Genomic DNA, 18,419 nt, shown 5'->3' on the forward strand with positions numbered 1-18,419 from the left:
ATGGGATGATTGGCAACTGTTTTTTATGTCCTGTCCTCATCCTTTTAGGTTGAAACAAGTGACAAGCCTGTCTGGGCAATGTAAGGAGGAGAAAATACAGATAGTTGTGTTCAACTGTAGGGGGTAGAAGTAAAAAGTGGAAGTATTTGTGCTTCTTTACTTCCCACCTCTGCAGACTATGGAACTGAGACTCCTCAGATGAATGGCACTGTTCTGGGGAAAAGAGAAATAAACGCCAAATGGAAAAGGAAATCTTGCCTAGAAGATTGCTGGCTGCACTAGAACAAAAGAAAGGTTCCTCTCTGTTCCCTGAGGTATAACCCTGAGATCAGGTGATCGAGACAAGGATTGGCGCTGGGTTCAGAAATTGCTTTCTTAATTTTAACAACAAGACAGAGTGAGGAAAGAGGTGAAGTTGTCCAGCCAGGTCAAGGATTCAGATTTCTGGATCAGCTGTAAGCCTGTATGTTTTACTTGTAGCAGAAAGCTAATGAACATGATATTGTGTGTCCACAGGTATGCCATCATGTGTGGGATCATGGCAGAATATGACACAGTGCAGAACAAGATAAAGAACGGATACATCTTTAAGGTGAGTTGTTGTGTAACACTATGAATACTCTGTTTGTTATGTCTGGCTCTCTACACAGTTCTAAAACCTATGGCTCCTTGCATTGTGTGTATCCTGTGTATACATTTTTCATACATACAGTATGCAGGCTATAGCTTTTCCCATGAACTCAGGGTAAAGGGGACAAGCCCCACATATCACTTAAGCCGCTAAGCCACTCCTACAGCCCTTCAGTTGCGTAAGCTAGAGTGTGGAACAACGGCACGTAGCGTTTTATCTTCTGTCAGCGGCTCCCCCCCAAACGCTGTGTACCTGCAAAGCTCCTGACAGGTGAAGGAGGCAGAGATAGAGTGCGGGAGTGGGAAGTTATGAAAGAAAAATCCCTGAATCAGAGCGAGGGGGAGAATGGAAAAGAACGAGGGAGGGTGTGAGTGTGTGGTCGCTCGGTGAGATTGCGTGTGTGAGATGTGTTTGTGAAATAGTTGTGGGTTGGTGAAGCAGGACAGATCAGGTCAGAACAGAAGGCAGGGGAAACAGCAGCCGTGTCATGAATCAACTGTGAAAACCTTCTCCCTGTCTGTCTGTCTGCCTCTCAGGATCATCTGGATAAAGCCATCGAGCTGAAGCCGCAAGACCCGCTGTCCTACTACCTGCTGGGCCGCTGGTGCTACGCCGTACGTCATATCTCTACAATCTCTCCCTGCATAGACAAACAGTAAATTTATGGAGGCTGACATTTCTCACCCACCCACAGTTTCCTCTCATTCATTCCTACTGTTTAGCTTTCCCTAAGGTTTGTTTTTCCCCCTGCGATATTCACAGAAGGCACTACGGGAGGTTAACACCAGCCATTGTTAGCTGTAAATCAGATTGGAACAGGGAGATATTTTCATCCTGTTTCTGTCAGGCTCATGTTCCTGCAGTGCTCGTCTGGACTGATCAGAACCAGTGTTTTGAAATAAAACTGCAGCCTTTTAGAGACTTGTCTTGAGTTGTTTCAGGACCTTTTCAAACAATAACTCTGTGGCTCTTGTCATCCTGAGTGCCTGAAGAGCTAAGTTCAGAATAGAGGTGGCCATTTAAAGCAAAGTTAAATAAAATCAAATAGCTGTACTTCCACACAGACACTATTTTGATCTTCATAGCCAAATAATCACAGGGCCTCTTTCACCCTCATTAGCCTTCAAAAAAGTAAATGGCGATACTAAATCATAATGCAGCTCAGAGAGAAGGAGAAGAGTTGTAGGGAGTAGTCATGACAATGAAATGAAGAGATTTAAAACAGGCTGCTTGATTCTGACAGATCTGCATCATGAAGAAGAGGTATTCACTACACCATTTTGTTATAAACCACAGATGGACTACAGCACATATTAGTTTGTTAGCTTGATGTTAACACATAATACAAACTGCTGTTAGCAGGCTAACAGATGAAGCATTTGATCACACAACTTTAACTTAAAAAAATAATTTTGACATACAGTGCATTTACATGCAATGAGGAGCAAATGAGGAGAAAAGCTGTTAAAATTGGCATTTGTGATTCATGTTGCAAGCGATCAAGGAGTCCTTTGTGAGTACCTCAAACAAGGAAGGCCTCTATTAACAACTTATTCTCTCAGTAACCCTCATTTATCAAACTTGTGTAGAAACCAGCACCGATTTTGGTAAAGAAATCCTCTTAGGAGAAAGCCACGTCTGATTTATGAAATGTGCGTAGCTGGCCAATAACAGCGTGTGAATACAGAGCCTGAAAACAACCGTCATTTAAATAACACGCCCTGGCCTCCCCCCTTAGAGTTTCATGACATGGAGATACATAATACTGCAATGACACCATGACTCCATTTGTTATGGTTTCAGTCTCCAGGTTACAGAAGTAAAGGAAAAATGAAATATTTGTTTATTCTTTCAATCTTAAAATGTGGCATAAAGTGAATCAGAATCACCTCTGCAGTGTTGAAATCACCTCAGCTGAACTCCAGCTGATGTCACAATACTTAGCCTACATCCGTGATGTATTACTTGGATATGATAATATCACAACACTTTCTGTTCAGATCATAATTTAATCAGTATTCTTGACATTAAGCTTTTAAAACAATGTGGACACTTCTCAAGAGATCAACAAAAAAGTGTTTTAGCTCTTAAAGGAGGCAGCATGTTAGCAGGAGGAGGACATCCTCAAACTTCCTAGAGAGAGAGAGTGGCTGTTATACCTCAGGTGTTATTATTATTAGAGGCTATTCATGAATGTGGAATGGCAGAAAGGGATATACCTGTTTACTGTGGATATAAACTACTTTCTTCTGACTGTTCATGAGACTAAAAAAGAGATCTAAGAAAGCTTGAAATGTCCCAGAGCCTGTAAAACCAATGAATTTTTGTTATGATTCATGTATGTTATCTGAATATATTTCATTCCAAACATATCTGTAATAATTCTTATATTTTATAGCTCTGGATGAGCTCTTGTCTCTTCCAGCCTACAGCTGTTCATTCATGTGCAACATGAAGCACAGTGGATTAGATTGATTTTTTAAATCTCCAGACCTGGTGATTGATTATGATCAATAAAAATCAATTTTTTATGTTCTTTGATTTTCAGCTCTTAAGCACACTCTCAGGGTTTATACTGTTTGATTATTTGGAGTAAATTACTCCTTTTCCCGCTGAACCCTTAACTTAGTCACAGAGGTCTAAAATATTTCCTTTTTAAGAAGCTGAATGTTTAATTTGTTTCCAGTTTTTTTCTGAATAAATGTGGTTTTTCAATTTCCTATGATATTGTGATACTACAGTGTACAGCAAAACTTTGATAATTACTGAATTCAGCCTATTTTATTTTTAAAGTAAATTAATAAGGAAATGTCTGCTCAGATTGATAATGCCGATATGTGCATGGAAATGACTGTACACCCAAGTTCCTGCTCAACTACGAATGTTCAATAAATGAGGGCCAATAATAAATGAAATTCAAAAAAAAAGTTGGTTTACTATTAGTAAAAACACCATAGTACAGTTTTTGTTGAACACTCTTAAATTCAAAACAAGAAGTAAAAAGTAGAGATGTAAGAGCTGAGCAGCGCCGGCCTTTACCTGCCATATTTTGTAATTGTTTAAACGTTTAGTTTTTAGCATTTCTTCTTTTTTGTTATGTAATGGTAGCTTGCAAACAGCTTTTAGATCCACTTCAGCCACCCTCTGGCAAAAAAGGGCATTACAACTGGGCATCGCTAAAAATACTGACTATTTATACAGTGCATTTATATGTGTGTGTTTGTACATATATTCCATTTTTTATAGGATAATGACTTTTTGAGCATTTAAAAACCATGTCCTGTCGGTGGTTCAGACCAAAGATTTGTTAAGCAAGCATTGCTGGAGATAGTTGCAGCTGTTTAAACTGAGTTGCAGCAACTTTTTTGACTTAGATTGAGTTTGTAAATTTGCCAACAGCCAGTTTTAGAACATACAGCAAGTCATGTGTTTCAACAGCCAATCAGCATGTCTAAGCCCAGACACAGTCACAGTGGCAGAGTTATATACAGAATGTTGAAATATATTAATCACTTACTCTTATGAAGGTGGTTTTACTTTGAAACACTTTGCTTTTTTGTGTTGCTTTGGGAAGTTAGAACTGCCATTGTAACAAGTAACCCACTGATGCCATCCTCGCTCATATAGGTACAAGTTCTATGCAGCAAGACGCAGAAGTGGAAACTGAAGCACAAGAGTCATAGCTATGAAAACATACGTTGTCTCTCTCAGTAGCAGCAGTTTAAACTGACAGGCTTTAAGTATGTTGTGGAGAGCCAGTTTAAAGATTCAGCAGGTCTTGCTGTGAATCTTAAGTCTGAACTGAGCTTAAGAAAAGCTATTTCAGATACTAAGATTAAGTTTTATAACACTCTTACATTAGAGGCAGAATAGAAGTGAAGGTCTGTGTACATTTAGTGCAGCAGTAACACCTGATATTTCCAAGGATTGAGTTTTATGGGCTGTCTGTGGTGCGTTCATGTCTAACAATGATCTACTGTTTATATTCAGCCAGCGGTTCTGTTTCTGTGATGACGCCAAAGCAATGCTACACCTGCAATTAGACGCTGCTTTGATGAATGGTGCGAGGCAGGAACATTACATGTTTGACCCAGGCTCTCCTGGCCAAAGTCATCTCCTCTGGAAAGTATCAGTGTACAGGCTACCTGTGGTCATGGAAATACAGCAAAGTCACACTCAGGGAACACGTGTCTTTCAGTTCTGGAACAGAAGATGAAAAATTGTGTTCTTTTACGGCAACCAAAACCCATAAAGTATATTATTTTTACATTTAATGAGCTGAGTAAAGCAGTTTGCATCCATACACATATCATAGCAACAGTATAAGCAGGTTTTATGTGAATTTTGATCTGTTAAACAAAGTACGGCTGCCTCCAAATACCTGCCTAGCAGTTAGATGAAATAGGAGGAATCTCAGACAATCTCAGATAATCTCTGATCTCAGATGACCAGAAATAAAACTACTTAAAATACATTAGGAACTTTCCACATCTGTCAACATGATGTTGTTGCTGACACATGATAAATGGTGAAGAACTTGAGCTTGTGTAGTGCTTCTTTAGTCTCCTGACTTGTCAGATCTTATACAGCACAGTTCACTGTTACCCATTTACATCCACAAGAAGAAGAAAATATGGTAATCAACAAAAACTGATCTACTAAATGCATGTCAGTCCAAACATGCATTTTTGCAGCACTGGAAATCATTCTATATCGAATTTTTTTTTAGGGCTCCAAGCTCATTTTCTCTCTCTTTCTACCACTGAAACCTCACACTGTGATTTGCCCATGTACTATGTGGATATCAACCATTGAACAGAGACAAAATGAATAGCAAAATATAACACACTGAACCCAGTGTGCAATTTTTTCATGGGGTTACAGACCGGAAAACAAGTCAGAAATTAACAGACTCAATGTGCAAAGACCTTTTCATGTCAGATTTTGTCCCAGCCTTGGCGCTCATTTGTTTGGCTCCCCTGATATAATTGAGTAATATGCATGTGCAAAGGCAAATGATTAATAAATTATGATCAAACAACATTAGGTGGATCTCACAAGTAATGTAATTCCTTTTGTTCCTGATTATAGCATTGTGACTTGAAGTTGCAGCTACCAGACAAGAAAATTTCATTATTTAGTGAGCAACCTGATTCAGGAAAATACTGATCACGGGGCTGTTATCTAATGTCAGTAAAAGATTCAGCAACCTATGGAAGAGTGTTTATTTATATAGTTTAGGCAGGTTTTTTGTAAAAGAGAGGAATGTCTAGTAGTTTTCTTGAGCTCTCCAGCTGTTTATGTTGTATTAATAAATGGAGATGAGTTTCAAAAGCACAAAACACACTGAGATCTAGTCTTTCTTTATCTGATCAATGTGGCCCATCGCAGCATGGTCTGGTCTGGCCACAGTGACCAGACTATTGTTTGTTTTCTAGGTCACTAGAAATGTATACTGTTATCTTAGAGAGCAGGCTTTGTTATCTCAAGACAATGAGAGAAATAGGTCAAGAGTTCAATAATGTTGTTCTCTCAAGATAAGAAGGATGGAGAAAATAAAATAATTGGCTTTCATAAGAAAGAGACTTCTGTTCAACTAGATGTGAACTAAAATGCAGAGTTGTCTTTTAATCTGAGGTGTTTTGATTATTCCTCAGGTGGCTCAGTTATCGTGGATTGAGAGGAAAGTCGCTGCTACATTATTTGGAGAGCCCCCAAGTGCTTCAATCGAAGACGCCCTGAAGAACTTTCTGAAGGTACTTTGATTCAGTCATTACTTACACCACTGTGTTTACATGTTCCTGTCCTAAGGTATGCTAAAATCAAAGCAGTTCATACAACGTGTCTTCAATGTTTGAATTCAAAGTGTTTTTGGTGATTTTACCACATTAAAAGATATCAAAGCCTGCTTTTAGGGAGGGGGAGGCCTGGGGAGTGTTACAAATCAAAAGTCGTCATGCAGATGTCAGAGAACGATTGAAGTGGCTGTGAAGAACAAGATGAAATTCTCCATTTTTTCTCACCTTCACACGCAGGAAAACAGTAAAGGGGAAATGTAATGGTTAGGGGCATTTGGTTTCAGAGAGTTACAGACTTTATGAAGAAATAAAATAAAATATCCTGGATTTATCCAGGAATTTGAACAGTTAGTTGTGTTTATCTCTTTCCACTGTTTTACATTTAAGAACAGTTTTGTGCAGATCTTGTTTTCTAGTCCAAAGCACTATGGTCCCCCTCATTTCTACATTGGTCAACTTTGGTTATTTGCAGTACAATAATCCAGGTTGAGAATAAAAGAGATGGAAATCATGTCTTAATGCAACCCCAGAACGTTTCTGCAGTAATCCAAGGATAGATCTAGCAAAGTTGTTTTTATTATCACTATTTCCATGCTTGTCACATAAGTTTTTACCTGAACTGTAATTAAGTGGTGTCTAGGTAAGAGGGTATACTCTGAATTTACCGCCCTTATTTTTAAGCAAAGTATAACCACCATGTGTTATAAGCAAAGACATTTTAGATCATCTTGCATATTTAATTTCACCTAAAACTGGCTTTTACTATTTGCACAAATTAACTCCTCTGCTTCAGGAATAAAGGAAAAATATGAGATCATCAGCTGAAGAAAGGCAGATTTTATCATCACCACTGGCCCAAAAGACTGAAGGCTGTACACATTTTGAGTGAACCATGTTTCACTGTGGTGTAGACGGTTATGTGTTACAAAGCAATGAACCAGTGGGCTCAGATTACTTTTCGTTGCCTTTGCCATTCTAGGAGAAGGAAATTTGAAATGGGTGCACTCTATAGAAGAGTTCCTCAACTGATGGGTCGGGACCCAAAAGTGGGTCACGGAGCAGTTTTCAGTGGGTCACGGATGTGCATCTGGAAAAAAATGGTGGCAAAAGCCTCTGAAGGACATGCAACCGTACCATTTATTTTACTCTGTTTTATTGTGATAATGGGCAAATTTAAATTTTTTATTGAAATTCCAACACTTTTATCTCCTTTTCTTGAAATAAAAGAGCTGATTTAACATGTTAATGAAGTAATTTCCCAAGATCCCTGGAAAATTGGCTGAAATGTACATGTTATCATGGGGAAAGGGGGTTGTCAAATGTGAGTTTTGCCCTGTCTCTTGTTCCTGTCATAAATTCTGTTTCATCCAAGATCTTCAGTGCAACATTTAAATTTTTTTAAATGTGCATTTTTGTAACCTGACACACCAGATGGATGTGTTTCACACATCCATCTGGAAAACTTCTCATACGCTGCATTTAAGAAAGTGCAGAGGCTTTGAAAAAAAAAACTCAGAGGTTGATTGGATGAACGTTTGATCTGTCACATCTTTATGGACCAATCAGAGCAATAAAACACGTGAAGTAGCTGCTTCCGAGAGGTAAATACATAGAGAACTGCATAATGTGAACCATGGCATGGTTCCATGACATGTGAGTACGCGACTTCTGTCGTTTTTGAAAAGAAATAAGCTCACTGCTGTTCTTTGTTCTTCTTTTAACAAAGAAATGTCGTCAAGTTCTGATAAAACTGACACTTTAGCAGCATCCACACTAATCTCTTCCACCACATCTGCACCGGCCTCTTGTTGCTGCTTGCTTATGACATGACTGAGAGTGCTGGCCCTCGCCACTGATTGGTCCTGTCACTTTCTGACTGGGCCCAAACTGTTAAGATGGGAGCTTTGCAAGATGGATTTGCCAGTGTGAAACACGGAAACGGGCATATCCATCTGCTTTACAAGGTTAGCATTGTTGAACCTTTTTGGAAATTTGGGTCATGATTTGTCATCAATGAAATTGGTGGGTCCTGAGGCAAGAGCAGTTGAGCTACTGCTCTATAGAGAATAAAAAATAAGTGGCTATGCTCTGTATACCTGGATATACTCCGCAGGCAATGCGCTGAAAAAATATGTGTCCAAAAGGCCTTTGTCGCTGGCTGCACAGGAAGCTCTTTAGTCATCGAGTTAAGGGCCAAAATTGTTGCTAAACATCAGCTGATGGGTTGTTAGATTGACACTAGAAATGCTTCTACTCGGTATGCGTGTTAGGTGAACTATCAAAGTTAACTAGAAAATAAAATCAAATATTCAGGGATTATTCTTGTTTTTATTGTCATTCTGTGAAGCTGATAGCTTGCTCTCTCCTGAGCTGCCCTGATTAATGAAACATGTTTATCTAGCACTCACTTGTAGCTTGTCCACAGATCATCATGTTCCCAGTTTTCAGAGAACAAACATTCAGTATTTAGAGAGGCTTAAACTGTACTTCCACTATCCAAATGTTTATATAGTACAGGAATGAATTTTGCTTCTGGCCAATATTCCTGAGCATGCCTTTTCCTCATATCTTGTGTATCTCATCTGTCAATGAGGTTTAAGCGATCCCTGTAAAAACATGTCACTGGTGACCTGGAGGAGGGCCTCCTGGTGGGCCGTGAAGCTATAACATTGATATCCTACCAGGTTAGGCAGGTCCAACACCTGACCAGGGGTAATCTCTCTGACCTTAAACCAGCAGTTATACAGGACCAGGGTTTCCCATGACTGGTTTTAGAGTCATCCTTGCCATAAACCAGCAATTATACAGGCAGCCTGTAACCAACAGGTTCCTGGTATCTTTGCCTGTTAAGATTGCTCTGGCACTCTTAGCCAGTAGTTATGGAAGTTCCCTGGCTTAAACGTCACATCTTACCAGTGTTTATACAAGTCCCCATCCTCTCACCAGTTTTAATCCCTCTGGTCTTTAAGCAGCGGTTATGTAGACCCTGAGCCTTAAATGCTAGTTTACTTGGGATCCCTGGGCTCTAACTAGTGGAAGTATTAAGGCTGTGCTCTAAATATTGATACACCAAGATACAATAACTGTTTTGGTGTCATCATATGGATTTTGCCACTCACATCAGTTTTATTTTTAAAAAAATGACCTCTCATCCTGTGATTTCATTGACCTCCATGCCTGTAGATGTCACTGTTTAGCTAGGAGTCTGGCTTCCAGAGCCTAAAGTTGCCATAGCCGTGAGAGAGCAGCAGTGTGTGAGTTGCACTAAGATGAAGTGGAGAAATGAAGCCATAGAAAAAGAAATAAGACGTTATTGAATAATTAAGTTGAAAAGAGATTCCTCAGGAGGGTGGTTGGGCTGAGCCATAGAGACTGGGTTACACCAGCCACACAATAGACGATTTTTAAATCTGAACAATTTTAAAACAGTGGGAGACCACATACATGAGGACAATTTCAAACTATTTTTCATACACACACCTGCCGATCTGCCAGCGATCTTGCGTGATCATGTGACTTCTGAAAAAAACAATCAGACACAGATGTCTGTCCATACTCTCTTGCTGTCCGTCCTCAACAGGCTGCCCTGGGATGCGTTATGGTTGCCGCAAAAATCATAAAAGGGGAAAAACACAGGATGAAATCCTGGCTGGAATGAAGCTACAGTTGTGTTTATGGTTGTGAGTGGGGGAAAGTATGTAAGATCCGGCTGATGACGCTACTCTATCTGCTCTCTCTCATTGGTTGTTGTGGGTACTCCGTCAGAGGCACTACGACCTAGAATTGTAAATATCAAAGGCATTTGATATTTACAGTTTAGATTCTGGGAGGCTCTGACATGATTTGGAGCAGTAAAATAAATGTGTTGACACCACACACATGCAGACTACTCAGAATAATAATCGTTTTCGACAAGGCTCTACTCTGGATACACCCCCACGATTGTAGGGGGAGGCAAAACTTACCTCAAATTGGGCCTAAAATCTTATAGTGTGTGTCCAGCCTTAGGAGCTCAGACATCTGGAGGGATCTGGATGTAGAGCCACTGCTCCTCTGCCTCTTAAGGAGCCAGTTGAGGTGTTTAGAGACATCTAATCAGAATTTATTCTGGTCTCCTCCCTGTGGAGGTCTTTTGAACTGATGAAACTTTTGATACTGCATTGATATGAGGGGTTTGCAGTTAAACTAGTTTTACAATATGGCTAAATACATTGGTTTATAGAGATAGAAAATTTTAGTAAAAGTAATGGCCAAAATGTTAGGACTTCTTATTGACTAAAACTGGGCTAAAATGTCTTTTAGTTTGCATTGACTGAATCTGGAACAAAACTTTAACGTGTAAAAAAAGACAAAAAATGTGACTTAAACCTTAAAGCACTTCTGACCAAAGGCAACGACTAAATCCCTGCACTGGTGTTAATGCTAAATGTAAACAGGGTCTGTGATGGGTCATTATACTAGCCCTACAATCTTGAACCAGTAGTTAAGAGTCTAATCAGTGGTTATGTCAGCTTAAACTAATCATTACACAGTCCCACAGGCTTCTATTAGTCTTAATGCAAGTTCATGACCGAGGGTTGTCACAATACATGATTTTTAAACTTGGATAAAATCCTAGTAAAAGTGAAACCAGTGCTACACCAAAATACAAGCTCATCATATCATAACAATGGCATCATATTAGTGCAGTCTTGACAGTTCTTTATTTTTTTTTCTGTGTGCAGCAGCTTCTGGATTGAACATAACCGAAGATCTTCATTTTTAATAGCTTTGGTACTTTTCCCTACTATCCAGCATTAAAATAACAGAGATTACATTGTAATTAAACACATGACACCAAAATGTTTAGATTATCGACAGTTTTGACAACAGTGACTTGACCTGTAATCGACGTTTTTCTGTATCTGACTTTTGTAGTTGTAGTTCTACATTTTTATTAAGGCACAGATCCAATTGTGGACCTTTGCAGTAAATCTAAATCTTTATATGTGCATCTGATTGTTGAATGTAAAGGTTTAGCCTTAAGAATTGTAATAAATGTCTTGTAAATGTGAATTATTTGTTTTGTCATATATTTAGGTTGAGGAGCTCAATCCAGGATATTCCAAGCTCAACTATGTATATCTCGCTAAGGTCAGTGCCTCAGGTTTTAGGACACCACTGTACACCGTTGTGTTGTAGATCCACTAAATTAACTGTTTGGGGTTTTTTTTTCCTTTTTTTAACAGTGCTACAGAGACATTGGGCAGAGAGAGAGGGCGAAGAAGATGTGTGAAGCTGCATGTTCAATGAAGGCTGAGTCCAAAGAGGTTAGACTTCCTCACTCACTGTGTTTACATGCATGGTAATGCAAAGCTACGGTTATAGTTTGATTAGGCAACTTAACTGGGCTACTTTCCTTGTCTCCGTGTTTTAGCACTGCAGGAAAATCAAATTATTGATGGAAGCATGTCAGCCTCTGCTGTGATAGCTGGCAGTATGTCCCCTTGCAGCGAGTTACGATGGGCTTGGTTTAGTTTCAGTTTTTTCACAAATTCAATTAAATGCAAATATAAGCAGTCATGATTTCATCAGAAAAAAAGTCATTTGTGAAATGGGACTCCCCAGATACTATCTAAAGCTTGCAAGTAGGGGCTCAGAAAGTATTTGACCCTCTTCACTTTTTGACTTTAGTTATACTGCAACCTGATGCTACAGTCAAAAAAAATCTTTATTGTCATTAATGTCCACTCAGTACCCCAAACAATATTCGCAAATTTGTTAAGAATGAAAAAGCTAAAATGTTCTTTTGACACAAGTATTCCTTTGCAAAAACAGTCGAAATTTAGCTCAGGTTCCTCTCATTTCTCTGGGTCTTTGCTGAGATGTTTCTACACCTTGATTGGAGTCCACCTGTGGTAAATTAGATTGATCGGATATGATTTGGAAATGCAAACACCTCTCTATAGAAGACCTCCCAGCTAATAATGCATATCAGAGCAAAAACCTGTCAGGAGGTTAAAGGAACTGCCTGCACAGCTCAGAGACAGGATTGTTGCAAGGCACAGATCTGGGGAAGAATACAAAAACATTCTGCTGCACTGAAAGTTTCCAAGAGCACATCGACCTCGATAATTCCACTTCAAGAAATTGGATTCGGTATGATTTTAGTCAAACTGACATGCTAATGTGCTTTTAAAGTTACGTAGCTGGACCAACACAATGATTTAACTTTTACTCGGCTCATGTAGTTGTACTGACTGTCCTGAACCAATACTGAACCTAAAACTTTCTTACACTTCATGAATAAATAATTTAAAACTTAACTGCATGCAAAATAATAAAATAATGTTTTTTGTTTCTCAGGATGAAGAGGCACAAAAGGAGCTAGACTTACTCTGCCCGGCGTTGGGAGTGTGACCACAGCAGAGGAGGATGTGTTTTTAAATGCTGCTGATAGTGTGTGTTTGTGTGTGTGTTTATAGTGTTTATTGAGAAGCCATCATGATAATTCACTCTGTGAGTGGAGGAAAGTGTGCTGTGGCATCATAACAGCTATGAGAGCTGGAGCTACCACAGCCAGAGCCGTCCTCTGTGGTTTTAAATCAGAGTTTTGTTCTTTTTATTCTGTTTTTTATTTTTAATGGTGGAAAACAAACCTTCTGTTTCTGGTTTTATTAAATCAGAGAGGTCTTTAGTTTCCTTCCTTTATCAAATCAAGTCATTTAAAAACTAGAATAATCATAGGTAATAGTTAATGTTTTTAACTGTAGCATATATATACAGTTCATATATTCCCAGTGGATCTGTGCAGCAGCGTGTAGCAGACGCCCTCTCAGACCACTGTGCTGACACAGAAGTGTCTCCAGGATACACAGCTTCCTTAAAAACAAAAACTTCTCACTCTTAAGGTGACCTGCAGGACTTTCTGTTCTTCCTCTTCCGTCCTGTTTTTTTTTTTGTGTGTGTCTCCAATGACACATTGAAGAGGCAATAACAAAATGTTGTCAGACAATGGTGCACCCAAACAAAGATCTATGAATGTTGTGCCCTCAGAGCGACCTCTTCCTTCTGCCTTCAGTCAGACCAGCTCTCTGACTACATTTAAATCCACATTTCAGAGAAATGATGGGATGAAAATGACATTTCTATCATATCTGATGAACTCTATTATCTGTCCATTAAAGACTATTTTTTATTATCATACAGCAACCATCCACTGAGTTTAAGCTCAGGATATTCAAATCTTATTATCTAAAGATTTAAGTTGTATCTATTTTTGTTGAACTTTTTAATCTGACAAAATCATTACCATTTCATCCAAGATAATGTATAGGGAAAATTCAAGGCAAACCTGGGCAGTTATTCAGTAAAGAACATTTGTAATTATCTTTTGGCTACCTTTAGACAGCAAACAGGTTCATGCTTGGGTATCAAATGGGTTTAATCTACCCTCTTCCAGATTTTTACTACCCATTGTCTTTTTAGTTGAGAGTCAATAAGTAAGGGACAAATTTGTGTCAGTATGTCAGATTTTGTGGTGCATGAAAATTCTTAATCAGAGTGATGGTTATAATGTTCAAAAGGAAACAAATGTCAGTGTTTTGTTGGATAGATTCTCCTTTATGTACATTAAAATCTCCAGCCAGTCCATCAGGTATCATTAATCAGTATAAATATATCTTCAGCCTTTCAAATAGCAGCAACCAATGATATAGGCATGTAGACATGGTTGAGATGATCAGTTAAAGCTCAAACCAAGCATGTTATAAGATGATTTAAGTGGCTTTGAATGAGCTATGGTTGTCGGTTCCAGACAGGCTGGCCTGAACAGCATTTCTCTGCAGGGATGCAGAATATTGGATTTTTGCCTCAGCCCTTAAAACACACTCGAATGTTTAGGGATGAACAAAGAAGCAAACTTAAGTCCTTAGAAATTACATTTAAGTTTAAGAAATGTGGATGAAAAAAGAAAAACAAATAGGCTGATGTTGGTCCTGCCTAAAATCCACAAATATATTCCTACATGCGGTGGATATTTACAGCTGATATGCTGTACTTTGCAGAATTTCTAGGCATGTTTGGGCCAAAAATTGAGGCTGCAGTAAAGTGTAGATGTGACGAGTATGCTGCCTCAGGGCACCAGCAGTGAAGGAGGATTGGCACAACCACCAGTCATGCTCTGGATGTCCTTCCATATTACCAGGGCCATGGGAAAATAATCGTTTGAAAAAAAAAAAAACTAAAGTCCAAACCTTAAGGGTGGACAGTAAGGAATGGATGTGGCAAGTAAGCTCGGCCTAGGGTACTGTCAGGACTGGTAGAAAGGTTTCCAAGAGCCCCTGGTCGTGCTGTGAATGTCCCAAGGGCCCAAATACCACTGGCGGTTTCCGGGCGTATTACCAGGGGTGAAAAGGCCTGGACAAAAGAGTTTTCATCAAGCTTGATCTTGGCTACCAAGCAACACGTGTCGAACGTGTCATGCTTGACTCTGCCCATTGGGCATGTGATGATTCCTGAGCACCTTGCATGCCTGAAACATATGCACATAATTGTATATCAGTTGAAAATATCATAAGAAAATGTCAGCTGTCAATGCAGACAATTAACTTTTTAAGCTAATATCTCCTTATACTGATATCTAAGTTAAATATCATGCATCCCTAGTTATCTGGGTCACACTGCTCTGTTGATGGTGGTCTGAGGAGAATGACCAGGCTAGGTGGAGCTGATAGAAAGACTACAATAAGTCCAATAACAAGGTGTTATCACAGAGGTATGCGGAAGAGCATCTCTGAACAGAGAGCAAATCAAACATTGAAACAGATGAGATGGCATCAGAATACCACGCCTGCAGCCGCTCCTGTCAGTAGAGTACAGAAAACTGAGGCTGCGATTCATGCAGGCTCATCAAAATTGGACAAAAGAAGACTGTGACAGTGTTGCCTGGTCTGTTTTGGCATTAACAACATGAAAGCCCACTAGACTGTCAACAGCCATGGCAAGCTCAAAGTCACTTAAATCACCTTTCCTATCCAATCCAATGCTCCTTCTGAATTCAGCACATCATTTTGACCATGTCTACATGTCAGAAGGATTTGGTTGCTGCCATGTGATTGGCTTATTCGGTATTTGTGTTATTGACTTGTTGAACAGGTGTACCTAATGAAGTGGTTGGGGAATTTATATCAAGCTCTGACTCTTAAATTCGATTTCTCTATTGTTATTTTTTTCATCTGTGGGATGGAAATCCTTTTTAAGGGGACATTTTATAATGGCATTTTACAGAATTGTACCATTAAAAGCCTCTGAGTTGAAAAATGAAAATACAAATAGGAGGCTGTATGTATACAACTAGAACATCCAGAACATCATGGTGCGGCTTCATTTGTACTCAAAGAACAAATAATATGAAGTGTAACAAATGACTTGTGTGCATGTGAGTGAAGGTGCAAAGAGAGTTAGGTTGATGGAGCTGCAATAAAATAAAAAGGAGTTTAGCAAAAGCTGTAATTAATTAAACATGTATGATGGCCTCATATCCTACATTCCAGGTTAGCAAAAGCCACTAAAATATGATTGGATAAGACTTACATGGTGTTCAAAGAATTGATTTCATGACTTTTATGCATTACTGACTTGTGAAACGTGCTTCCCTTGAATCTTTTCGATGCAAATTGAATGCAATGTAAGATTTTAGTTTATTTAATTCTTGAGATTTGTTTTTATTTTAGAGTTTAGTTAAGTTATATTAGAGCTGTGCAACAACTAAAAGAACTGTTCTTTATTGTCACTTTACCAATGTTTCGACCAGCATAACGAATGTATTTGGTTTGATTCACATGCCAAAGCAATTCCTTAAAGTTATATGACACCTGAAACACTACACAGAGATGATACTGTATGGTTTATGACAGGCAGCGTGCACTGAATGATTAATGGTACTGGAATCTATAATTAAATCTTTGCAACAGTTTGTCAATTGTCTTGTTTGTGTGCTCGTTACTTTTATTGCTGTTTATAAGAAATACCCTGAGCAATCACTTGTGTTATCTAGCCTCCTTTTAAAATGTTCAGTAATTATTCTAATAAAATGTATCACTCTTAATCAGCAGAAACTTTAACAAGCAGGCCCCTGCATGACGACCAGGGATGGTAATGTTTTTTTCACACCATACATTTTGTGCCAAAGCATTCGTGAATTTTGTTACTGAATCAGATTGAGGCCAACTCTCCTCCAGTCGAGTCATGTCTCCGCATTTCTTTCCATGATAGAGCCACTACCAGTGGGAGCGTCCCAAATAAGGACAGGTGTTTGTTTATACAGTCATGAAAACACATTTTATAATCCTTGTTCGCCCTGTTTAGACTGAACGTACAGCTGTTTTTTTTTTCTTTAACATGACGAGAACTTTTGATGTTTTACTTTTAAGCACAGGTATCTTTTAGTATGTTCCTGCATGATTACATCTAATCTTTGTATCTGTACATGCTGGCCTAAAAGACAGGACAGCATGTTTCATAAGAAGAGCCTTTCAGATTCAGTCTACTGAAAAGTTCAGACCGCTAGATGCTCTGACAGGACTGCAGTCCAACCTTTAGAGCTGTGGTTCTCAGCTGGTCTGGCCTCAGGACCCACCACAGTCTCTTGAGTTGAGAACATGGGCATTGCGCAGGTGGGGAAAAGGGTGCTGATTACCCGGCCCACAGTAGGGAGGGGCCCTTGCGAAGCCTGCAATGAAAAGTGAGTTTTTATTTATATATTCTTAGCAATTAGTGCCATTATTGAATCAAAAGCAACTAAATGAACTTGTCAACTGACTGAAATTTGTACAAATAGAGTGAAATGAAATACTGGGGGGCCCCTGCTCCTCCCTTAAAAATGTCCAAATGGTGTAGTCCAGCGCTGTGAAATAATGCATGTAAACTTAATTTAACCATAGTAAAAATAATGCTCATACATGGGGAAATTATAACCTGGCAGATGGATGTGTAAACCACTCATAGACAGCTTTTAGGAAAGGGCAGAGCCTTTGAAAAAAATCTCAGAGGGTGATTGGATAAACGTTCTGTCTGTCACATCTTTTCGGGCCAATCAAAGCACCAAAACACATGACATAGCGGTGTGCATGCGCAGCTACTGAGGAATTACGCAAACCATGGTGGCTATAGACATGTCAGTACACGACTTTTGTGTTTGAAAAGAAAAACAACTCACTGCTGTTCTCTGTTCTTTTAACGAAGAAATGTCGTCAAGTTCTGATAAAACTGGCGATTCAGCAGCATCCACACTAATCTCTTCTGCCATAATTGCACTGGCCTTTTGTTGCTGCTTGGTCCACCGTGCCTGAAAGTACTATCCCTTGTCACTGATTGGTCCTGTCACTTTCTGACCGCGCCCAAACGGTTCAGACGAGAGCTTTGGAAGATGGATTCACCAGTGAGAAACACAGAAATGGGCGTATCCATCTGCTTTGCAAGGTTAGGGAAATTATGGTTCAAAGGAGAGCTGAAGTGGGTAACTCCGGCACAACTTCAACTTCCGAGGTGCATGGAAGATAAAGAGAGTCTTGAAGAGAACATAAATCTCCAGCAACACTTGTAGTTTAGAGAACAACTTTATTAGACTGACACGTTTTGGCATGTAGCCTTCATCAGGGATATTATGGTTCAGAAATACATTTAAATGCATAGATACTTGTAAAAATGATGCAACATTTGCTGCATTTGCTGTTAAGGGGAGGGCCTGTATAATATTCTTTCTTGGGGCCCAAAATCCCTAGCTACACCTCTGGCTGAGAACCACTGCTTTAGAGCCATTAAAGCCTCCTATTTCGATGCTACTGACCAGTCCATACTGGATCAACATTTGAGTTGATAAAATGATTGTGCAATATCACGTGATCTAAACAAGAACTACAGCCTAGCATCTCCATAAGATATAAAGTTATTGGGCCGTCAAAGGAAGCAAAAAACCGAATACTTGTATGTGTTTAAATGCGTCACCTAAC

At 39.2% G+C, this 18,419-nt stretch overlaps 1 protein-coding gene across 3 annotated transcripts in view; it reads left to right on the plus strand.

The window, feature by feature from the left end:
• LOC121511320 (regulator of microtubule dynamics protein 2) overlaps positions 1–16,376 on the plus strand; it is an 83,995-nt gene extending 67,619 nt beyond the window's left edge. For all 3 annotated transcript variants that reach the window (XM_041789955.1, XM_041789953.1, XM_041789954.1), the window contains exons 6-11: positions 517–592; positions 1,168–1,245; positions 6,289–6,387; positions 11,509–11,562; positions 11,658–11,738; positions 12,775–16,376. In XM_041789955.1, the coding sequence (XP_041645889.1) occupies positions 517–592; positions 1,168–1,245; positions 6,289–6,387; positions 11,509–11,562; positions 11,658–11,738; positions 12,775–12,828 (442 nt within the window). In that variant the 3' untranslated portion in view covers positions 12,829–16,376. The remainder of the gene's footprint in view (positions 1–516; positions 593–1,167; positions 1,246–6,288; positions 6,388–11,508; positions 11,563–11,657; positions 11,739–12,774) is intronic.
• The last annotated feature ends 2,043 nt before the right edge of the window (positions 16,377–18,419 follow it).

This window comes from Cheilinus undulatus, linkage group 6, assembly GCF_018320785.1.
Source record: "Cheilinus undulatus linkage group 6, ASM1832078v1, whole genome shotgun sequence".
Lineage (NCBI taxonomy): Eukaryota > Metazoa > Chordata > Actinopteri > Labriformes > Labridae > Cheilinus > Cheilinus undulatus.